Below are 20,872 nucleotides of genomic sequence, written 5' to 3'. Positions count from 1 at the left end.
TAGTTAAATGTTGTTACCCACATACGAAAAACGAGCAGGCACCTGCTGCATATGCCACAACAGAAGAAAAAAAAAAAAAGAGATGGACACTTTTACGGAGCGGAGAAGTGACGCCTCGCCAGGGTCCGGGATCGAGGCCCCTTCCCCCGAGAGGGCCCCAACGGGAGCCGTAGCTGAGGCGATCCGCGAGAAGGGCCCGACGCACGTCCAGGGTCACCACCGCGCCCACCGCACCGACACCCCGCCTCGTCCGCCTTCGCCGCGGCCGGCGTCACGCGCAGCAGTAAGCAGCTTACCTGCCCGCCACCCCCGTGGCCGGGGGCTCGTAACAGGGGTCACTCCGCGCGCTCCGCCCGCGCAGCTTACCTGCCCGTCACCCCTGTTGCCGGGGGCGCGTAACAGGGGTCACTCCGCGCGCAGTGCGCTCACGAAAGGGGTGGAGCTCACCCTGGTTGATATAGACAGCAGCTAGGACGGTGGCCATGGAAGTTGGAACCCGCTAAGGAGTGTGTAACAACCCACCTGCCGAATCAACTAGCCCTGAAAATGGATGGCGCTGGAGCGTCGGGCCCATATACCCGGCCGTCGCCTGCAGCGAGACGCGCTTGGAGGTGCGCTCAGCGCGGCTCCCATATGATTGCGCACTGGTGTGCGTCTGGGTCGTGACAGCGTGGCACGCGAATGTCTCTGCTGCATTGGATCAGTCTCCTTTCGTTAACAGGCAAAAGCTTTATAACCTCACTAATGCCTTGCATCGTCTATATTAGATATATAACAACGGGCGGATGCGGGCGGATGCGGTTCTGATCAAATGTTGGATCGGGTGGATTGCGGATGGTTGACGACTTTCTGATGCGGTTGCGGATGAAATAATTGCCTATCCGCGCATCTCTAATATATACATACATATATACACATATTTACATATATTTACATACATACATATGTATATACTGTATATATGTGTGTATGGATATATGTATGTGTATACATATATACATACACACACTTATATTTGTAAATATATGTATATAAGTATGTCTATACGTATGTATGTATATATATATATATATGTATGTATATATATATATATATATATATATATATATATATACACACACACACACACACACACTGGGCAGCACGGTGGACAGGGGTTAGTGCATGTGCCTCACAATACGAAGGTCCGTATAAGCGTTTATGTTTCAGTATTGTGTCAGTATTGTTGATGGTTGTTGCTATAAGATCCCCCCCACTAAATGCAAAGTATGTGTGAGGTTTAATTTCATCTGTTATTTCAGTGTTATTGCTGTGAAATATGAGATTATGTACAAACACATTTTAGCAATCTGCAGCCAAAGCGCCTCAATTGCTATGCTGCCGCCATCTAGCGGAAACAAATGTCATTGCACTATTTCCGGCTTTCCTCTCAGTTCTTGATGTAGTTAATACTGCTAACGTAACCATTTTTTTCTTTTTTGCTCCCTTTTTTGCCTGCCAAAGATGACAAAAACGACACAGGTAAGACACTTTGCCTTGTAATTTTATTAAACTATATTATTGTTCAACACGCAGTGCAGTCAGTAATATAGCTGTGAGTGATTATTTTAACCACAAGAGAGCAGCGTCGGTCTATTTGACGCTGGAGGTAACTGTCCATCAGGGGGCGTTGCGAGCCTTCAGAACAGACACACTGGAATCAGTCAGGAAAACGTTTAATAATTGGTTGATGTTAGGAAAATGAATATTATCATTTTGACCTAGTATTAGGATGTTATTACTCTAGTATAAGTAATAATCAAGCCTATTCGAAAAGGACGTAAATCAGGGGTGTCCAAAGGCCGACCTGCAGCTAATTTTTTTTTTACAACACTATTAAAACTGTTGTATAAAAGATCAAACAGGTGATATATAATAATAATAATAATAAGTTGCAATGTTGACTCTAATGACACAAAAGCTGCCATGCAGACTGCTTTTTCTTTAAAGCTGGCATTGCTCAAGAAATAAGAGAAAAACAGGACATTAAACAAACAAAAAAACATAAAAATAGTAAAAACTTATAATTGATGGACAGGTTAGATACTTAAGTGCTGAAAGTAAATAAAAAAAAGTGTATGATTTTTTAAAATCCCTTGTGTGCCCTATTGGATCCCCAGGAATTTTGTGTTTTGGCCATAAAAAACAGGATGTTCCCAAAAAGGGCATAACACATGAAAAGAAAAAAGTACTTTATATTGACAGACAGGTCGATCCAAAGATTTAAATGTTGAATTAAAAAAAAGCTACAAATGAATAAATATATATGATTTATTTTGAAAATGTTTATGACTGAGACCCTTCCGGGACCAAAGTTGAAGGAAGCCTTAAAGGTTACAAAAATCTATATATTGTATTAGTTTTTACATTGAAAGATATCAAAAAGCCCCCGCATGCTTTGATTTTTCAGTGTGCAACTTTCGGTGGAAAAAGTGTGGTCACCCCTGACGTACATGAATATTAAGCAGCAGCATACACAATTTGGTGATCTGATGGATTATTATATACAATTTGAACATACGTTTTGGAATAGACCTTTTCATCAATCATTTAGTCATTTAGGTTGGACTGGAGTCCCTTGAAATTTGTCTTTGGAGGAAGACATTTTTGGGCAATTGTAGACGGTGTTCTGTCTGTAAAGTTATGCTTGGAGGAGTTTGGTGAAGAAGAACTGAGAACAAGTGACCTCTGATGTCACAAATCGACAATAGAATCTCTCAGACAAACTCAAAACGTTATTAAACAACCTGTCATACTCACTTCCTGTGGGTGGAATGGCCACAAATATTTTTGTCCATATGGTATATAGCACCCTTGTCAAACTCAAGGCCTGGGGGCCACATCTGACCCGCCACTTCATTTAATGTGGCCCGCTAAACCATATCATTAATATACTTCAATAAAGTACTTCATCTTTCTTACTTAATGTATTTGTTCTTTCTATTTTGACATGATTTTTTAAAATATTATCTATTAAGTTATCCATCAAACTGTACACTGTTAAAAATGCTAATAGACAACCTTTTACATACATACACGGTAAAAACAACAATCGTAGATCTTACCGTAAAACACTGCTACTGTTTTTCTTTTTGCTGTAAAACTCTGTAAGGACCATTGTACATTTCACAGTAAAATTCTGGCAACTGATCTGCCAGTTTTTTTAATACCGTAAAATCGGCATTTTTTTTAACAGTGTACGCTAAAAAATATAATAATCAAATGCATGGGAAATTGTGTAATAATATCAGAAGGCAAAGCCCTACACATTTCTATTCATATATTATTCACCGTTACGAGGGCAGCCATAACAGCGGTGTGGTGGTGCCCAATGAAAACAAGTTAAAGACCCCTGGTGTGTAGGAATCATGATATATTATATTTTTAGGCTTTTTATTTAATTGTAAGCAAGTAAATATATGTTCTTTTTTTCTTTACGTTCCTCACAAATGCCGGTGTACATTTTATGGGGGACAAGAGAGTAAGACGTTGTTTAACCAATCAAAGCGCCGAGAGGATCAGGACCATTGACTTTGCTCATCAGCGTTCCAAAGTGAACCCATCCACACTAAAACCTTTCCTCTCGCCAGCTAATTGTCATTCCCATGCTGAGTGAGGATTGTGTTTCCTCATTAGATGGCCTCTAAATGCTCTGCAGAGACAAAAATAAGAGGGTGTGGGTGCATGAGGCAGCGGGGGTCTCATCATGCCGAAGTCAAAGTAAATGAATTTATGTGGCGTGTACAGGCTATTTATACTCTTTTACTGCAGGAGTTCTTTAAGCAAGCGCATTACTTGAAATGAGCAAGGTTTCTTTGTTGCTAGGCAGGTTTTTGTTGGGGACGATCGATCTAATGTTTGCTTGATGTGTGGTTGTGTTTGAGTAATGGCGGCGCGTGATACCTGACAGAACAAGAAGACGGCGGGGTTAAATAAGGCCGAAGTGTCTGCAGTACAGAAACAGAGAGGAGCATCTTTCAACCCAAAAACAACATTGGGAAACTTTTTGTACTTTTCTTTCAAACCCATCAAATGTATTTAAGCCAGGGGTGTTCAAACTACGGCCCGTGAGCCAAGGTCGGCCCACCGACGTCTTTAACTTGGCCTGTGAGTCGTCATGAGTTAAATAAGGAAATACAACGCAGGACTTATTCCAAATATCAGACGGTATGAGTATTACAAATTTGTTGCCATCTTGTGAAAAATAGGGGTGTTATAAAAAAATAGATTTTCGAATTAATCGCAATTCTTATTTGTAACGATTCTTAATCGATCCAAAAAAATCCAATTGATTTAAATAATGTGTGTGTATATATATATATATATATATATATATATATATATATATATACACACATATACATACATATTTTTTATTATTCTTTTTAATCAGTCTTGTCCAGGCTCTCGGGCAAATCATATTGTTGATGTTGATGATCATATCCTGCTGTACGGATTTACTTTTGAAAAGAGAAACGTGGGATACTTGTTGCCTTATTTGTGTTTGACTTTATTAAATGATTGGGTAGCGATTTATTAAACAAAACCAGTCTTATACATGTACAGTATATCTTATATGTGTGTGTATATATATATATATATATATATATATATATATATATATATATATATATACATATATATATATACATATATATATATATATATATATATATATATATATATATATATGGATGGATGTATATACTGTATATATATATATATATATATATATATATATATATATATATATATATATATGTATGTATGTATGTATGTATGTATGTATGTATGTACAGTATTGGTGTGTGTGTGTACTTTACATGCTTTCACCCCCCCAGGCAAATTTTTTTAGCCCAATGTGGCCCATAGTCAAAACGTTTGGACACCCCTACACTTGGTTTTTGCTCAAAACCAAATCGTACGCTGTTAAAAAAAAAACCTGTAGATTTTATGGTAAATTTCATGGTACATTTTATGGTAAATAACTGGCAGGTCAGTTGCCAGATTTTTAAAGTAAAATTCACAGTGTTTTTTGTTTTTACACCAAAAAAACGCTGCCATTTTTCTTTTCACCATAAATTGTATGGTCGATTGATTTATTAAAAATTAAAATTCTGACGATTGAGCTACAAGTTTTTTTTATTTTTTTTATACCATAAAATCTATGGTCAATGATTTTGGAGTGTAATGGAACTTTATTGTCAATGCACTTTAAAAGTACAACAAAATTACGGTTTCAGTACAAACCCATCCAAGATCAGACATACAGTGACAGGGTAGACAGAACGGGAATATGGTTTGCCAAAGGCAAAAACATGACACGGGCGGAAGAGGATGAGGTAAGTCCCAAACTAAACCCTTTTTTGGGGGGGCTCAGTTTGAGACCAGGAAGAAACCTCGAGCAAAACACATACTGTATACATATTACGAAAATGTTTCCAGTGCATTATTGCAAATTAAAGAAAGGTTATCACGTGTTTTTGTTTTTTTACAGTATAATGCTGACTGATCTGCCAGTGTTTTATTGTAAAATTTACTGACGAAAAGCGAAGTATGAAAACCGAGGAACACTGACTGTATAAATAGTGATACCTAAACTTATGAGTACCTTAACGTACGAGTAATTTGAGATACAAGCTGTATTGTACTGGCTGGTATTGCAAATGTACCTTAGTTATGAGCATTTTCGCTCTCGGTCGAAGTAATATTTGTAACGAGCCGTTAGAGCAGGAAGAGGACAATATTTTGCGCTGCGCCGCGGCTATAAATAGTGTCACATGTCAATAAAATTGTTATAACTACACCTCTGCATAACATTGTAGGCTTATTCACATCAAAGAAAACCAAAAAAACAAATATATACTGTATCAATTCACAACAGAGAATAACATCATTGACATTGTTTTTTAGTCTGTAACAGAAAATACTTTAATTGCATCAATTTGCCTGAAATTTAAAACATCCATCCATCAATTTTCTACCGCTTGTCCCTTTTTTGGGGTCTCTTGGGGTGCTGGAGCCTATCTCAGCTACAATCGGGCGGAAGGCGGGGTACAAGTCGCCACTTCATCGCAGGGCCAACACAGATAGACAGACAACATTCACACTCACTAGGGCCAATTTTAGGGTTGCTAATCAACCTATTCCCAGGTGCATGCTTTTGGAGGTGGGAGGAAGCCGGAGTAACCGGAGGGAACCCACGCAGTCAAGTGGAGAACATGCAAACTCTACACAGAAAGATTGCGAGCCCGGGATTGAACTCAGGACTACTCAGGACCTTCGTATTGTGAGGCACACAATACGATTCCACCGTGCTGCATATTTTGCTAATTTAAAACAATAAACATTTTTTGACCAACTTCAATCATTTGATACAGAAAAATAAAATAAAATACACTTAATAAATAATAAATACATTCAAATTGATGGGCAACATTAACCCAGATGCTTGACATTTAAACAATGTTGAGAACTTGTTGAATTAGGTCCTGACGTTGAGCAACTCAAATACAACGTTAAAAAACAACATGCTTTTTGACGACGTTTAATCAATGTTGGGTTGAGACGTTGATTTGACCATTGAAATTTGGTCATTTAACAACTTATATTCTATAAAACAAATACAATGTTGAAACAACATGCTTTTTGACGACGTTTAATCAATGTCAGGTTGAGACGTTGATTTGACCATTGAAATTTGGTAATTTCCCAACCAACAACATGGATGCACTATTTTGCAACATTGTTTCAATATCAGTTTTAAAAGACCTGTGTATAATCAGCGTTGTATCAATGTCTTGTGCCTGCTGGGGCCCCACTATTTGAGAAGGCCTGCATTAGAGCAATACAGAGTTGTTCCTGCTGGCGAATCAAGCAGTCTGCGTCACACAAGCTGCAGTGACCCTATGCACATGCAACCACAAACACCGGACATTTGTCCACAAAAGTATTGACAAGCTGTGTTTTAATTTTGTGTGTCTCCTCCTGACTCATTCAACTGGAGGGCTAGCTTTGGATGACAGACACATCGCTTCATGTGTTGTCATCGCGGAAGTGACTTCTCCGGTCCGTCCCTCAAAAATGTCGGTGACAGTGTTGCCAGATGCCACAAGAGAAACATGCAGCAACAGATGAAAGCAAGTCGCTTATGAAAAGGGATAATTTGCGGACTAGACAAGGCTGGGCGGAGAATCAGCAAACTCGGTGCGTATTAGTCCAAGGTAAATATTATACAATATTATTACATAAAATTACTGTAGTTGTTTGAAGTACATGCTAATGTATTGATTTTCAAACTGTATTTGTCATCTAAAGTTAGTTTTTCTTATTAAAAGGCATTTTAAATGTTAAAATTGTCGTGTTTTGATTTGAATTATTTCTGTTCTGAGTTACGAGATTGGTCGTAGAACGTAATGTGCTCGTAGGTTGAGGTGCCACTGTATATTATTCCGAATATGTTTTTGGAAAAATAATATTTGGATAATAAATCCCTGGTACTCTCTGCAGTTGAGCGATTGAGATACCAGATTTTGCAGTAAAAAAAAAACTGCCCAGTCGCTAGAATTTTATCATAAAAATAATTGGGATACAATTTTGCCATTAATAATGGAATTAGTAATGCAATGTAAAAACAGTTACAGATTTTACGGTAAAAACTGACAACTCAGTCGCCAGAATTTGACCGTAAAAGTAAAATAGTTTTTTTGATTTGGCGTAAAAAACACTGTCAATTCTATGATAAAATTCTGGTGAGTGAGCTGCCAGTTTTTTTAAATACCGAAACCAACATTTTTTTTTACAGAATGTAGGGAACGGGAAGTAAAAAATTATCTTAATCGTTGAAATGATCCCCAACAATAAAATATAGTCTTGTCCGAATGGCAACAAACTAAAGTAGACGCTGCCTCGTGTGGCTGCAAGGAGTAATGCAGCTATGTTCATGGCGGTTGAGCAAGCAAGCATGAAAACAAGCAAACTAAGCTAATGTGTGCTAACGTGTATGGTCGATTATTCTTCACGCTATTTCTGTAGTCCAATATGTCGTTTTTGCGCCACGATGCGGAACCGAGCTGTGTCGTTAGGTTAAAAAAAAAACGTCCCAAATGTCACAGAGCGAGTTGGACAAAGTCGGCAATTATCACGGCGGCAGAGAGTCGTGTTTCCTCGAAATAGAAATATCCATTGCGCGTCTCGCCGCTGACCTTCCTCCTCTCTGTGTGCCGTCACCGCCACCCACTTACCGCCTCCTCGATGGGAGAAAGGTCAACACCTGCCCTGCTCCTGTCTGCGTCGGCCGTGCCCGACACATGCTGCCGCAACTTTAGGTACGCCTGCATCATCAGCGGGAAAAAGTCAGCCTTCACAAAGATGATAGCGCTCACATTTGGATTTATTATTCACACAATATGTTTATCATTGGGCCTGTGGTTCGTACATAAACAAACTCAGTTTTTGTTTGTTTGTGCCGACTCTCCCTTTCCTTCCTCCGTCGTGTACAAGTCTCGTGTGCTCTTTTTTTAAAGAACTCCTCAAATTCTGCCGAGCAACAACGACCCGCTTGGTTAGGGTTTTAGTTTATTTCAAACATACATACAGTGCATTCGGAAAGTATTTACAGCGCTTCACTTTTTTCCAAATTTTGTTATGTAATAGCCTTACTAAAATTAAAAGTAAAAGTAAAATTCAGGCTGGTATCGGCGATACTGATCCGATACCGATTATTTGTGCAAATATACCTAAGGTGTCTGCTAAAATTAAAAAAGTTGCAAAAATCGGAATGCAATGATAAAAAGTTGGCATTTTTTAAACTAATAATGATAATATATTTAGTCACCTATAAGACAAAGTTTTGTCTTCAAATAAATCAAATATTTGTTTTTAGCATTTAAAAAAAAAAATATATATACAAACCCCGTTTCCATATGAGTTGGGAAATTGTCCATCCATTTTCTACCGCTTATTCCCTTTGGGGTCGCGGGGGGCGCTGGAGCCTATCTCAGCTACAATCGGGCGGAAGGCGGTGTACACCCTGGACAAGTCGCCACCTCATCGCAGGGCCAACACAGATAGACAGACAACATTCACACTCACATTCACACACTAGGGCCAATTTAGTGTTGCCAATCAACCTATCCCCAGGTGCATGTCTTTGGAAGCGGGAGGAAGCCGGAGTACCCGGAGGGAACCCACGCAGTCACGGGGAGGACATGCAAACTCCACACAGAAAGATCCCGATCCTGGGATTGAACCCAAGACTACTCAGGACCTTCGTATTGTGAGGCAGATGCACTAACCCCTCTTCCACCGTGCTGCCCGTTGGGAAATTGTGTTAGATGTAAATATAAACAGAATACAATGATTTGCAAATCATTTTCAACCCATATTCAGTTGAATGTACTACAAAGACAACACATTTGATGTTCACACTGATAAACATTTTTTTTTGTGCAAATAATCATTAACTTTAGAATTTGATGCCAGCAACACGTGACAAAGAAGTTGGGAATGGTGGCAATAAATACTGATAAAGTTGAGGAATGCTCATCAAACACTTATTTGGAACATCCCACAGGTGAACAGGAAAATTGGGTACAGGTGGGTGCCATGATTGGGTATAAAAGTAGATTCCATGAAATGCTCAGTCATTCACAAACAAGGATGGGGCGAGGGTCACCACTTTGTCAACAAATGCGTGAGCAAATTGTTGAACAGTTTAAGAAAAACCTTTCTCAACCAGCTATTGCAAGGAATTTAGGGATTTCACCATCTACGGTCCGTAATATCATCAAAAGGTTCAGAGAATCTGGAGAAATCACTGCACGTAAGCAGCTAAGCCCGTGACCTTCGATACCTCAGGCTGTACTGTATCAACAAGCGACATCAGTGTGTAAAGGATATCACCACATGGGCTCAGGAACACTCCAGAAACCCACTGTCAGTAACTACAGTTGGTCGCTACATCTGTAAGTGCAAGTTAAAACTCTCCTATGCAAGGCGAAAACCGTTTATCAACAACACCCAGAAACGCCGTCGGCTCTGTTGGGCCTGAGCTCATCTAAGATGGACTGATACAAAGTGGAAAATTGTTCTGTGGTCTGACGAGTCCACATTTCAAATTGTTTTTGGAAACTGTGGACGTTGTGTCCTCCGGACCAAAGAGGAAAAGAACCATCCGGATTGTTATAGGCGCAAAGTTGAAAAGCCAGCATGTGTGATGGTATGGGGGTGTATTAGTGCCCAAGACATGGGTAACTTACACATCTGTGAAGGCGCCATTAATGCTGAAAGGTACATACAGGTTTTGGAGCAACATCTGTTGCCATCCAAGCAATGTTACCATGGACACCCCTGCTTATTTCAGCAAGACAATGCCAAGCCACGTGTTACATCAACGTGGCTTCATAGTAAAAGAGTGCGGGTACTAGACTGGCCTGCCTGTAGTCCAGACCTGTCTCCCATTGAAAATGTGAGGCGCATTATGAAGCCTAAAATACCACAACGGAGACCCCCGGACTGTTGAACAACTTAAGCTGTACATCAAGCAAGAATGGGAAAGAATTCCACCTGAGAAGCTTAAAAAATGTGTCTCCTCAGTTCCCAAACGTTTACTGAGTGTTGTTAACACAGTGGTGAACGTGCCCTTTCCCAACTACTTTGGCACGTGTTGCAGCCATGAAATTCTAAGTTAATTATTATTTGCAAAAAAAAAATAAAGTGTATAAGTTTGAACATCTCATATCTTGTCTTTGTAGTGCATTCAATTGAATATGCATTGAAAAGTATTTGCAAATCATTGTATTCCCTTTATATTTACATCTAACACAATTTCCCAACTCATATGGAAACAGGGTTTGTATATCAAAATGGCCCCGCCATACTTTCCAGTACGTGGCCATTGGTGGAAAAAGTTAAATTCCCCTGATCTAAAATATCAGAAGCTCTCAAAATAAAAAATAAAATATACTTAAAATGTATATCTAGTTAATTCATAAATAAAATACTAACTTTTGAAATATATATTTAAAAAAAAAATTACAACCACCATAATAAACTCTGTTAAATGTGTAGCTGAACATTAATATTTGTGTACAGGCAGAATTTTTGACACACTAAGTTATGCAGTTACACAATCGTAATAGTATTATTTTTATTCTATTCTTACATGGGGAAAACAACACTAAACATTTTGGAAAAAAGAGCATGTAATTAGAAAAAGTTGAGATAGGCTCCAGCGCCCCCCGCGACCCCAAAGGGAATAAGCGGTAGAAAATGGATGGATGGATGGAGATGGTTAGTCACAAATAATACATAATACAAAGCTGACACAATATCTGTTTTTCGTAATTTTTTTAAAATGAAAAAATATCAATATGGCCCCCGCATACTTTAACTTTTCAGTATGCGGCCCTTGGTGGAAAACGTTTGGACACCTCTGAACTAAAGTATCAAAAGCATCGATATTTTAATTGGGGGATCGATATTAGAGCATAAAGATCTGGTATCGATATTTTAGTATCGATCCGAACATCATGGAAGAATGGCCGTGCGCGACCCGAGGGTCCCTGGTTCAATCCCCACCTAGTACCAACCTCGTCATGTCCGTTGTGTCCTGAGCAAGACACTTCACCCTTGCTCCTGATGGGTGCTGGTTAGCGCCTTGCATGGCAGCTCCCTCCATCAGTGTGTGAATGTGTGTGTGAATGGGTAAATGTGGAAGTAGTGTCAAAGCGCTTTGAGTACCTTGAAGGTAGAAAAGCGCTATACAAGTACAACCCATTTATTTATTTATAACTTTACAGCACCTCTCAAGCTCCATTAGGTTGGATGGGAAGTATTGGTTTACATGCAAGGTGTCTCCGTATGTGTGTGAATACCTATGTACATGTGGTTTTAGTTTTTTCAAATTTGTAATACATTTGTAAAATTTGACATTGTTATTATGGGGTATTTTGTGTAGAATTTTGAGGATAAAAAGTAATTTATTCCATATTGGATTACGGCTGTAACATAACATGTGGAAAAAGTGAAGCGTTGTGAATAATTTTTGGATGTACATTCACAATGTGGTGCATTACCTATTTCCAGTTTCTCATTACAACATGTCCGAAAAGGAGTAGGAAGAGGCAGAGTTTATTGAATCCTACCCATTTTCGATTTCAAAGCAGCACATTTGTTCACTTCCTGTGCTCAATTTATAACACCAATTATTGAGATAAATAAATGAATAAATGATCAAATTCCATAATAAAATAGTTTAGTCATGTCACTTCCTGTCACCGGGAGAGGACGCAAAACAAAAAAGCTCTGCTCTCGTTACCTGGGTTTTGAGTCAAATTGGATCTTTCCTGAACTCTGATTGTGATCACAGCTACAGCACAGCTTGCAAACATATTTGATTTGAACTCTGCCCGGCAGGAGGCACGGATTTGCGATAATAAGCCAGGTGAAGGTGCTGCAAGCCGCGTGCTAACTAACTAACACGCTCGCTCAAAACGGTTGCTTAGCAACCCAAAGCTATACAGTGATCAGGAAGCGAAAGATTGGACACTCTTTCAGCTTTACGGATAGCATAAGTTGATCTCTATTATACTCTAATACAGGGGTCACCAACGCGGTGCCCACGGGCACCAGGTAGCCCGTAAGGACCTGATGAGTAGCCCGCTGGCCTGTTCTAAAAATAGCTCAAATAGCAGCACTTACCAGTGAGCTGCCTCTATTTTTTAAATTGTATTTATTTACTAGCAAGCTGGTCTCGCTTTGCTCGACATTTTTAATGCTAAGAGATACAAAACTCAAATAGAATTTGAAAATCCAGGAAAATATTTTAAAGACTTGGTCTTCATTAACTAACAAAGAAACAGATAAAAGATTTGGTGTCCAGTTCAAAGTGTGACATGATTTATTTAAACATTTGAGAGTTGACTTTTGTATTTTACATGAGTTATTATTTGTACCAACATGGTGCAAAGTAATTCATGATTTGTTAAAAAATGTTAGTGGCTAGCTAGTTAAAATGGGATATTGTGATTTCCAGTGTTGGGTTGGTTACTGCAAAGCAGTAACTAGTTACAGTTACTAGTTACTTCATTTCAAAAGTAACTCAGTTACTAACTCAGTTACTTACACCAAAAAGTAATGCGTTACTGTGAAAAGTAACTATTTAGTTACTTCTTTTTTTTTTCTTCTTCTTCTTTTTTTTTAAAGCTCTCATTAATGCCCTTTTAGCCTTCATTTCAGTACTGTTATTGCACTGGAGAATAATACAATCTGTTGATCAACTTGACATGCATTTGCATCACTGAACTCTGCTAAGCAATGTGGTCTACATACAACACACAAAGACAAAGATATGTTACAAAGGCCAATTTGTTTCTGGCCAGAACAAATTGACAAAACTATTTTAAATAGCTGCAACATAACATACATAAGTAACAAACAGCATAATAACAACATAGCTGTAAAGCAAGAAAGGCACACACTACATACACAAAGCCTAACCAGGCATTTTCTTCCTCAAGTAATTCTGATACAAAATCATGTCTGAAGCCCAGAACACTCTCCACATTTCCCCAGTTTTAGTTTAGAGATAAGGAAAGATTGGCCTGACCCACTAGGATCCCTCTTTATGTTTGTGAACTTTATAGTCTATACATTTAGAGTGATGTGATAATCCAACACTCTAGAAGTCTAGAATGAAAGAGTATATAAGAGAATTGACAGCAACGTTCCCTCTCAGGAGCGCGCCTGTGCAATTGCGAACTGCTCAAGCGTCCTCTGCGCACGGCAAATCTATGCCATGCACAAAATCAAATAAAAAAATAAGCGCATAACAATTTTCGACACGACACGGACACGACAGAGAAAACCGTTTTCGTCATCATTGTTCAAATATTGTAACGTCTGTCGAGACACTTTGAGGACATGAATTCCATCCATCACTTTACTGAGCAAAACTCTTTATTGTCGGCCATAAACACATCACCAAAACATTAGTAAAAAAAATGATATCTAGCAAAAGTGGTCATTTTCTGCAGTACAAACCAGACCAAAAGCTACTTTGTTATATCAACAGCAGCCACTCGTTATATCAACAGCAGCCACTCGCTCTTTCTCACGTGCGCCAACACTTGCACATATGGCACTTAGCCAGTGATGCGTTTACAGCCACACAAAAAGTCAGACAACTCCAACACCACACATAAAGTGTAATTCCAGGTCGTTACACTATGATTTACCAATCAAATGTGCTTATTCTAGTGTCATTTATTAGGAATCTTAATTTATAAATATTAATCATGAAATGCTGTTAGTATATTAAATAAATACTAATAAAAATATATTTTTTTACAAACAGGAAGTTGCAGGAATGTACACATGATCCCCTGCTTACATCTCATTGTGCAACATGTGAATGTTTTAATGGGAACTAAATGCAATGTCTGAAAGGGGTACAAATTATTTCCAAAGCAGGACCTCCACGCAGACAAACAATACAAGTACACATCCATCCATCCATTTTCTACCGCTTATTCCCTTTGGGGTCGCGGGGGGCGCTGGAGCCTATCTCAGCTACAATCGGGCGGAAGGCGGGGTACACCCTGGACAAGTCGCCACCTCATCGTACACAGTTCATGAAAAACAATATTTGTTGCTATTGTCATTGTAAGTGGGCCTAAACACTTATATTAGAAATGGAAATGACTGCTGTCATTTGATTATAATAATAAGAGAATGTTGTCTGTCTATCTGTGTTGGCCCTGTGATGAGGTGGGGACTTGTCCAGGGTGTACCCTGCCTTCCGCCCAAATGCAGCTGAGATAGGCTCCAGCGACCCCGAAAGGGACAAGCGGTAGAAAATGGATGGATGGATGAAGATTGAACTTGTTATTTAGTCAGGTTTGGGACAGGTGTGCTGCTGGTGTAGCCACAGTGTGCACGTCTGATGTTGCTCACATGGGCTCCACTGAATGCTCAGGGACTTTTTGCGTTTGCCCACACACATGAACAATTAGAGGGAACATTGATTGACAGAGTGTGTGTACCCTCAGCGGTGAATGATGAGCAGAGGCAGAGTTAATCCTTAAGTGGTGGTGGTGGAGGTGAAGTGGCATCAGAGTCTCTTTCTCTCTTTACTAGCTTCGTCGAAGCATGTTGCTTATGTAGCTTGTTTCAGCAGATTTGAATTGCTGTTTTGGGCAGTAGATGGGATCTTTGATCCAAAGCACAATTTACATTTAACTAAAATGTTCCTTTCTTTGTGCTCGACAAAAGAAAAGTAGTGAAAATATCTCCATGTTAGCAAACTCGACTTCTGGCTCCGCCATGATCAGACACGCCCCCCCTCTCCTCCCTCCCCAAACTCACACACACCCACACAGAGCGCATGTCTCTCTTCTCCGGCTTGTGACACAAGAAGAATCAGAATGATGACACAGCAGCGCTCCGATAAAACACACTTTATACTACATAAAAAGTAACGTAAAATAACGCAGTAACGCATCATGTAGTAACGGTAACTGAGTTACTGAATATAAAAAATAACGCGTTAGATTACTAGTTACCGCCGAAACTAACGGCGTTACAGTAACGCGTTACTTTGTAACGCGTTAGTCCCAACACTGGTGATTTCACAAGACTGTCTTAGAAGTGATCATTTGAAAATGTTCAATTTGAAAAATGTGCACTTAGAGAAAATATAAAAATAAAATGTTGCATATTGATATTTATCTGTTTCTATATATATTTATTGTGAGAAATCATTAAGATGATCAGTGTTTCCACAAAGATAAATATCATTAATTATTAATAATAACATAGAGTTAAAGGTAAATTGAGCAAATTGGCTATTTCTGGCAATTTATTTAAGTGTGTATCAAACTGGTAGCCCTTCGCATTAATCAGTACCCAAGAAGTAGCTCTTGGTTTCAAAAAGGTTGGTGACCCCTGCTCTAATATATATAGTCGCGATCAAAAGTTTACATACACTTGTAAAGAACATAATGTCTGTCTGGCTGTCTTGAGTTTCCAATACTTTCTACAACTCTTATTTTTTTGTGATAGAGTGATCAGAGCACATACTTTTTGGTCACAAAAAACATTCAGCATTGTCCACACGTTTAAGTAAGGACTTTGGGAAGGCCATTCTAAAACCTTCATTCTAGCCTGATTTAGCCATTCCTTTACCACTTTTGACGTGTGTTTGGGGTCATTGTCCTGTTGGAACACCCAACTGCGCCCAAGACCCAACCTCCGGGCTGATGATTTTAGGTTGTCCTGAAGAATTTGGAGGTAATCCTCCTTTTTCATTGTACCTTTTATAACACCAGTTCCATTGGCAGCAAAACAGATCCAGAGCACAATACTACCACCACCATGCTTGACGGTAGGTATGGTGTTCCTGGGATTATATCCACAAAGTTCATGGACTGTTTTTTGTTTGTGTGATTCTCAAAATACCTGCTTTTTTCAAAATTAACGCGAACATTGTAGGTATAATACATTAGTATGAAAAATAACATTATTTAATATGGTACTAGTACAGGGGTCGTCAACCCAAAATGTTGAAAGAGCCATATTTGTCCAAAAAGACAAAAAACAAATCTGTCTGGAGCCGCAAAAAAATAAACGCCTTTTAATGAAGGCAACACATGATGTAAATGTCTATATTAGTCTACTTTCGAAAGGACTGTGTCGCAAATCTTCATTGACAGAAATGTTGAAATTTAATATTTATTCTACACATTTTTACAACATTGGAAAAATTAGTAAATTGGAGGCTTCTCAGAGAGTGAAATAACTCCTGGAAATTACTGGCTTAGAATAGCCAAAGGTATAGATGTGTGTGTCCAAGTTCAAGTAAACGGCAAGCTGTCTTCTTCTAACAGATTTATTACAATCTTTGCAAGCTGGGTAACGTTTGCTGTGGTCTGGAACAACATGGCACACAAACAACTATCAGAAATGCAGCCAATATTACGTACAGATAATGTGTCATGAGACATGCACATATAAAATACACAGACGACATAAGTAAAGGAAATTAAATGAGCTCAAATATACCTACAAACAAGGCATAATCGTAATAGCATATTAGCATCGATTAGTTTGCAGTCATGCACTGACCAAATATGCCTGATTAGCACTCCACACAAGTCAATAACATCAACAAAGCTCATTTTTGTACATTTACTGGCTGGTTCTACTGTACTACAGTGAAAGTGCTCTCATCCATTTCGACTTTAATTTAAATGACCAGATATGATGCCTTGCCCTGAAATGCCACTGCGCTCACATCACTGTCGATAAAGTAACCACAATATCAGAAACAGTTAACAAATATTTTCTAATATACCATATCAAACTTAAGTATCATTATCTTTGTCGAGTCAGAAACTTGCATACATCTCGTGCATTGCATCTCATATGTACCTAATGAAGTGGGAGCCTGCTGCACTTTTTTATTTTTTGCGTTTTATTTTTGCACTGCACTAAACACCTTGCCAAGTTATATTGAAACGTTTTTTGGTTTTTTTTTGCATCCTAACACATTGCAATATCAAAATGTCTAAAAAGGCGCCAACGTGAACAACACACAAGTCTGTTCTGCATCTTTGCAACCTTTAAGAACTAAGTCCAGGCAGCCACCTGCCTCCGCGGGGGGTCGTGCAGAACAGAAAAGGAACCCCACGGAGCCCGTTGCTGTTGCATCACTCCAGCAAAGCTGCGGATAAAGTTCAGCGCTGAATAATTGATGGCGCGTTGGCTGGGTCGCAGGGCGGCAGCGAGTGTGAGGAGAAGGTGGAAAATAAATGCCAGTGCACTATGGCGACGCCACCTCGGCCATGTGAGGCCTCGTTAGCGGCTAGTTAGGCTAGCCGACAGCCACATATAATGGCATTTGGCTAATGAAGCCTGCCGGTGCATCGCCGCGCCTAACTGCTTTCACTTTGACTTGAGATGTAATTGTCTCCTCGATCGGCGCTATAAGTCATTTTCAAGAGGCAGCTCGGAAACTAGCGCTGCAATCAGAGCCTGTAACAAGGACAGCGAGTGGAGAATCCAGTAAAAATGGAGCAGAAAATAGATCCCTAAATATCAAAACTTGTCATGTTTGATAATTGACTGATGTTAGCTATTTTTATTCATATAATTGATTTATTCATTAGGTACACAACAGTAATGACATCCAAGAACTTTATCAAACTTTACCATTACTGACTTATATTGAATTTTTATGTATCCACACTGCTATACTGCACTTAATCCAGCTTCAGTATATGTCATCACTTCACAACACAACACTGCTCTGCTGCAAGTGTCCTGTTTATTTCTATTGTAACAGTTGATTGATAACTGGTGGGAGTAGCAGATGCGCTCATCATATGATGTATTGTGCATGCTTGTGCATTATCCTCTATTATTTTGTAAAGAGACTGTGATGATTAACTCTAAAGAGATGTTTGGGGCATTATGTGCTATTTAGTTCAGGAGTGTAAAAAAAAAAACATGTTTAAGAAATTGCGATTCTTATTTGTAACGATTCTTAATCGATAAAAAAAAAAAAAAAATTGGTTAAAAAATGTTGTCCTGTCCAGCCACTCATGTAAATTATACTGTTGGTGTAGATCAAGGGTGTCCATACCCCGGGCTAAATGCAGCCTGTCGGAATCTTCAATTTGGTCCCCGAGTTCAATTCGAATAGGCAACCTGGCCATGTGGGGTGTTATCATGTTTAATTTAAATACCCAAGGTTCTGACTGGTCGAAAACTGTCACCAATTTGTGGACAATGTGAGAGACTCATTCCAGTGTCCATGATGTGTACTTTCTTGATTTACCAAGCACAGCATTTAGTTATATCACCCGAATCCAAACAACCTTTTCTAGTCATGGTACAAAAAACATTTATTCAACCAGCACAAAAAGTCAACACACATGGTTACACTTAACACAACCGACTCACTGAACTTTGTGGATATTAAAAAAAACAAAAAAACGTCCCATTACCATAAAAAAAATGTAATTATATCCATCCATCCATTTTCTATCGCTTATTCCCTTATATCCATTTAAATCCATTGCAAGGCATGGTGGTAAAAATACAAAACACTCTCTCAACACTTATCCGTGTTTGACTTTTAACGGTTTGACATTTCTGATTGATTACAAAGTTTTAAAGAGGTCATCACAGAAGAAAACAAAGTAGGAGTTGAACTTTCACATACTCTAAATATTCAATTATAATGGTTATATTAATAACTATAATATTTATCGTGTTGAATTGAAAAAAAAAAAAGTCGATTTTGAATCAAATCGTGACCCCAAGAATTGATATTGAATCGAGTCGTGGGACACCCAAAGATTCACAGCCCTAATATATATGCATATGTATATATGTGTATATATTAGAGATGTCCGATAATATCGGCCTGCCGATATTATCGGCCGATAAATGCGTTAAAATGTAATATCGGAAATGATCGGTATCGTTTTTTTTATTATCGGTATCGGATTTTTTTTGTTTTTGTTTTTTTTTGTTTTTTTAAATTATTAAATAAACATAAAAAACACAAGATACACTTACAATTAGTGCACCAACCCAAAAAACCTTCCTCCCCTATTTACACTCATTCACACTCATTCACACAAAAGGGTTGTTTCCTTCTATTATTAATATTCTGGTTCCTACATTATATATCAATATATATCAATACAGTCTGCAAGGGATACAGTCCGTAAGCACACATGATTGTGCGTGCTGCTGATCCACTAATAGTACTAACCTTTAACAGTTAATTTTGCTAATTTTCATTAAATACTAGTTTCAATGTAACTGTTTTTATATTGTTTTACTTTCTTTTTTATTCAAGAAAATGTTTTTAATTTATTTATCTTATTTTATTTTATTTTTTTAAAGTACCTTATCTTCACCATACTTTGTTGTCCAAATTAGGCATAATGTGTTAATTCCACGACTGTATATATCGGTTGATATCGGCATTGGTAATTAAAGTGTTGGACAATATCGGAATATCGGATATCGGTAAAAAGCCATTATCGAACATCCCTAGTATATGTGTATATATATGCATATGTATATATATCTATATATGTGTTTGTATATATATATATATATATATATATATATATATGTATATGTGGTATATATGTACCGTATTTTTCGGACTATAAGTCGCAGTTTTTTTCATAGTTTGGCCGGGGGTGCGACTTATTGTGTGAAATTATTAGCACATTACCGTAAATGATCAAATACTATTATTTAGCTCATTCACGTAAGAGACTAGACTTATAAGATTTCATCGGATTTAGCGATTAGGAGTGACAGATTGTTTGGTAAACGTATAGCATGTTCTATATGTTATAGTTATTTGAATGACTCTTACCATAATATGTTACGTTAACATACCAGGCACGTTCTCAGTTGGTTATTTATGTGTCAAATAACGTACACTTATTCAGCCTGTTGTTCACTATTCTTTATTTATTTTAAATTGCCTTTCAAATGTCTATTCTTGGTGTTGCGTTTTATCAAATAAATTTCCCCCAAAAATGCGACTTATACTCCAGTGCGACTTATATATGTTTTTTTTCCTTCTTTATTATGCATTTTCGGCCTGTGCCTCCGGAGCGACTTATAGTTCGAAAAATACGGTATTATATATACTGTATATACAAACCACGTTTCCATATGAGTTGGGAAATTGTGTTAGATGTAAATATATACGGAATACAATGATTTGCAAATCCTTTTCAACCCATATTCAGTTGAATATGCTACAAAGACAAGATATTTGATGTTCAAACTCATAAAC

General features: G+C 38.2%; 1 protein-coding gene across 9 annotated transcripts in view; it reads left to right on the top strand.

Annotated features, from left to right (window-relative positions):
* Positions 1-20,872, top strand: part of gabbr1a (gamma-aminobutyric acid (GABA) B receptor, 1a) — a 204,737-nt gene that overhangs the window by 27,248 nt on the left and 156,617 nt on the right. For 8 of the 9 annotated variants that reach the window (XM_061955983.1, XM_061955960.1, XM_061955976.1 and 5 more), the window contains one exon: positions 1,504-1,521. The exons of the other annotated variant lie outside the window; for it this stretch is intronic. In XM_061955983.1, coding sequence (XP_061811967.1) covers positions 1,504-1,521 — 18 coding nt within the window. The remainder of the gene's footprint in view (positions 1-1,503; positions 1,522-20,872) is intronic. 9 annotated transcript variants of the gene reach the window in all.

This window comes from Nerophis lumbriciformis, linkage group LG04 (assembly GCF_033978685.3).
Source record: "Nerophis lumbriciformis linkage group LG04, RoL_Nlum_v2.1, whole genome shotgun sequence".
Classification (NCBI taxonomy): domain Eukaryota; kingdom Metazoa; phylum Chordata; class Actinopteri; order Syngnathiformes; family Syngnathidae; genus Nerophis; species Nerophis lumbriciformis.
Note: the sequence above shows the minus strand (reverse complement) of the source record. Positions and strands in the feature narration are given on the sequence as shown.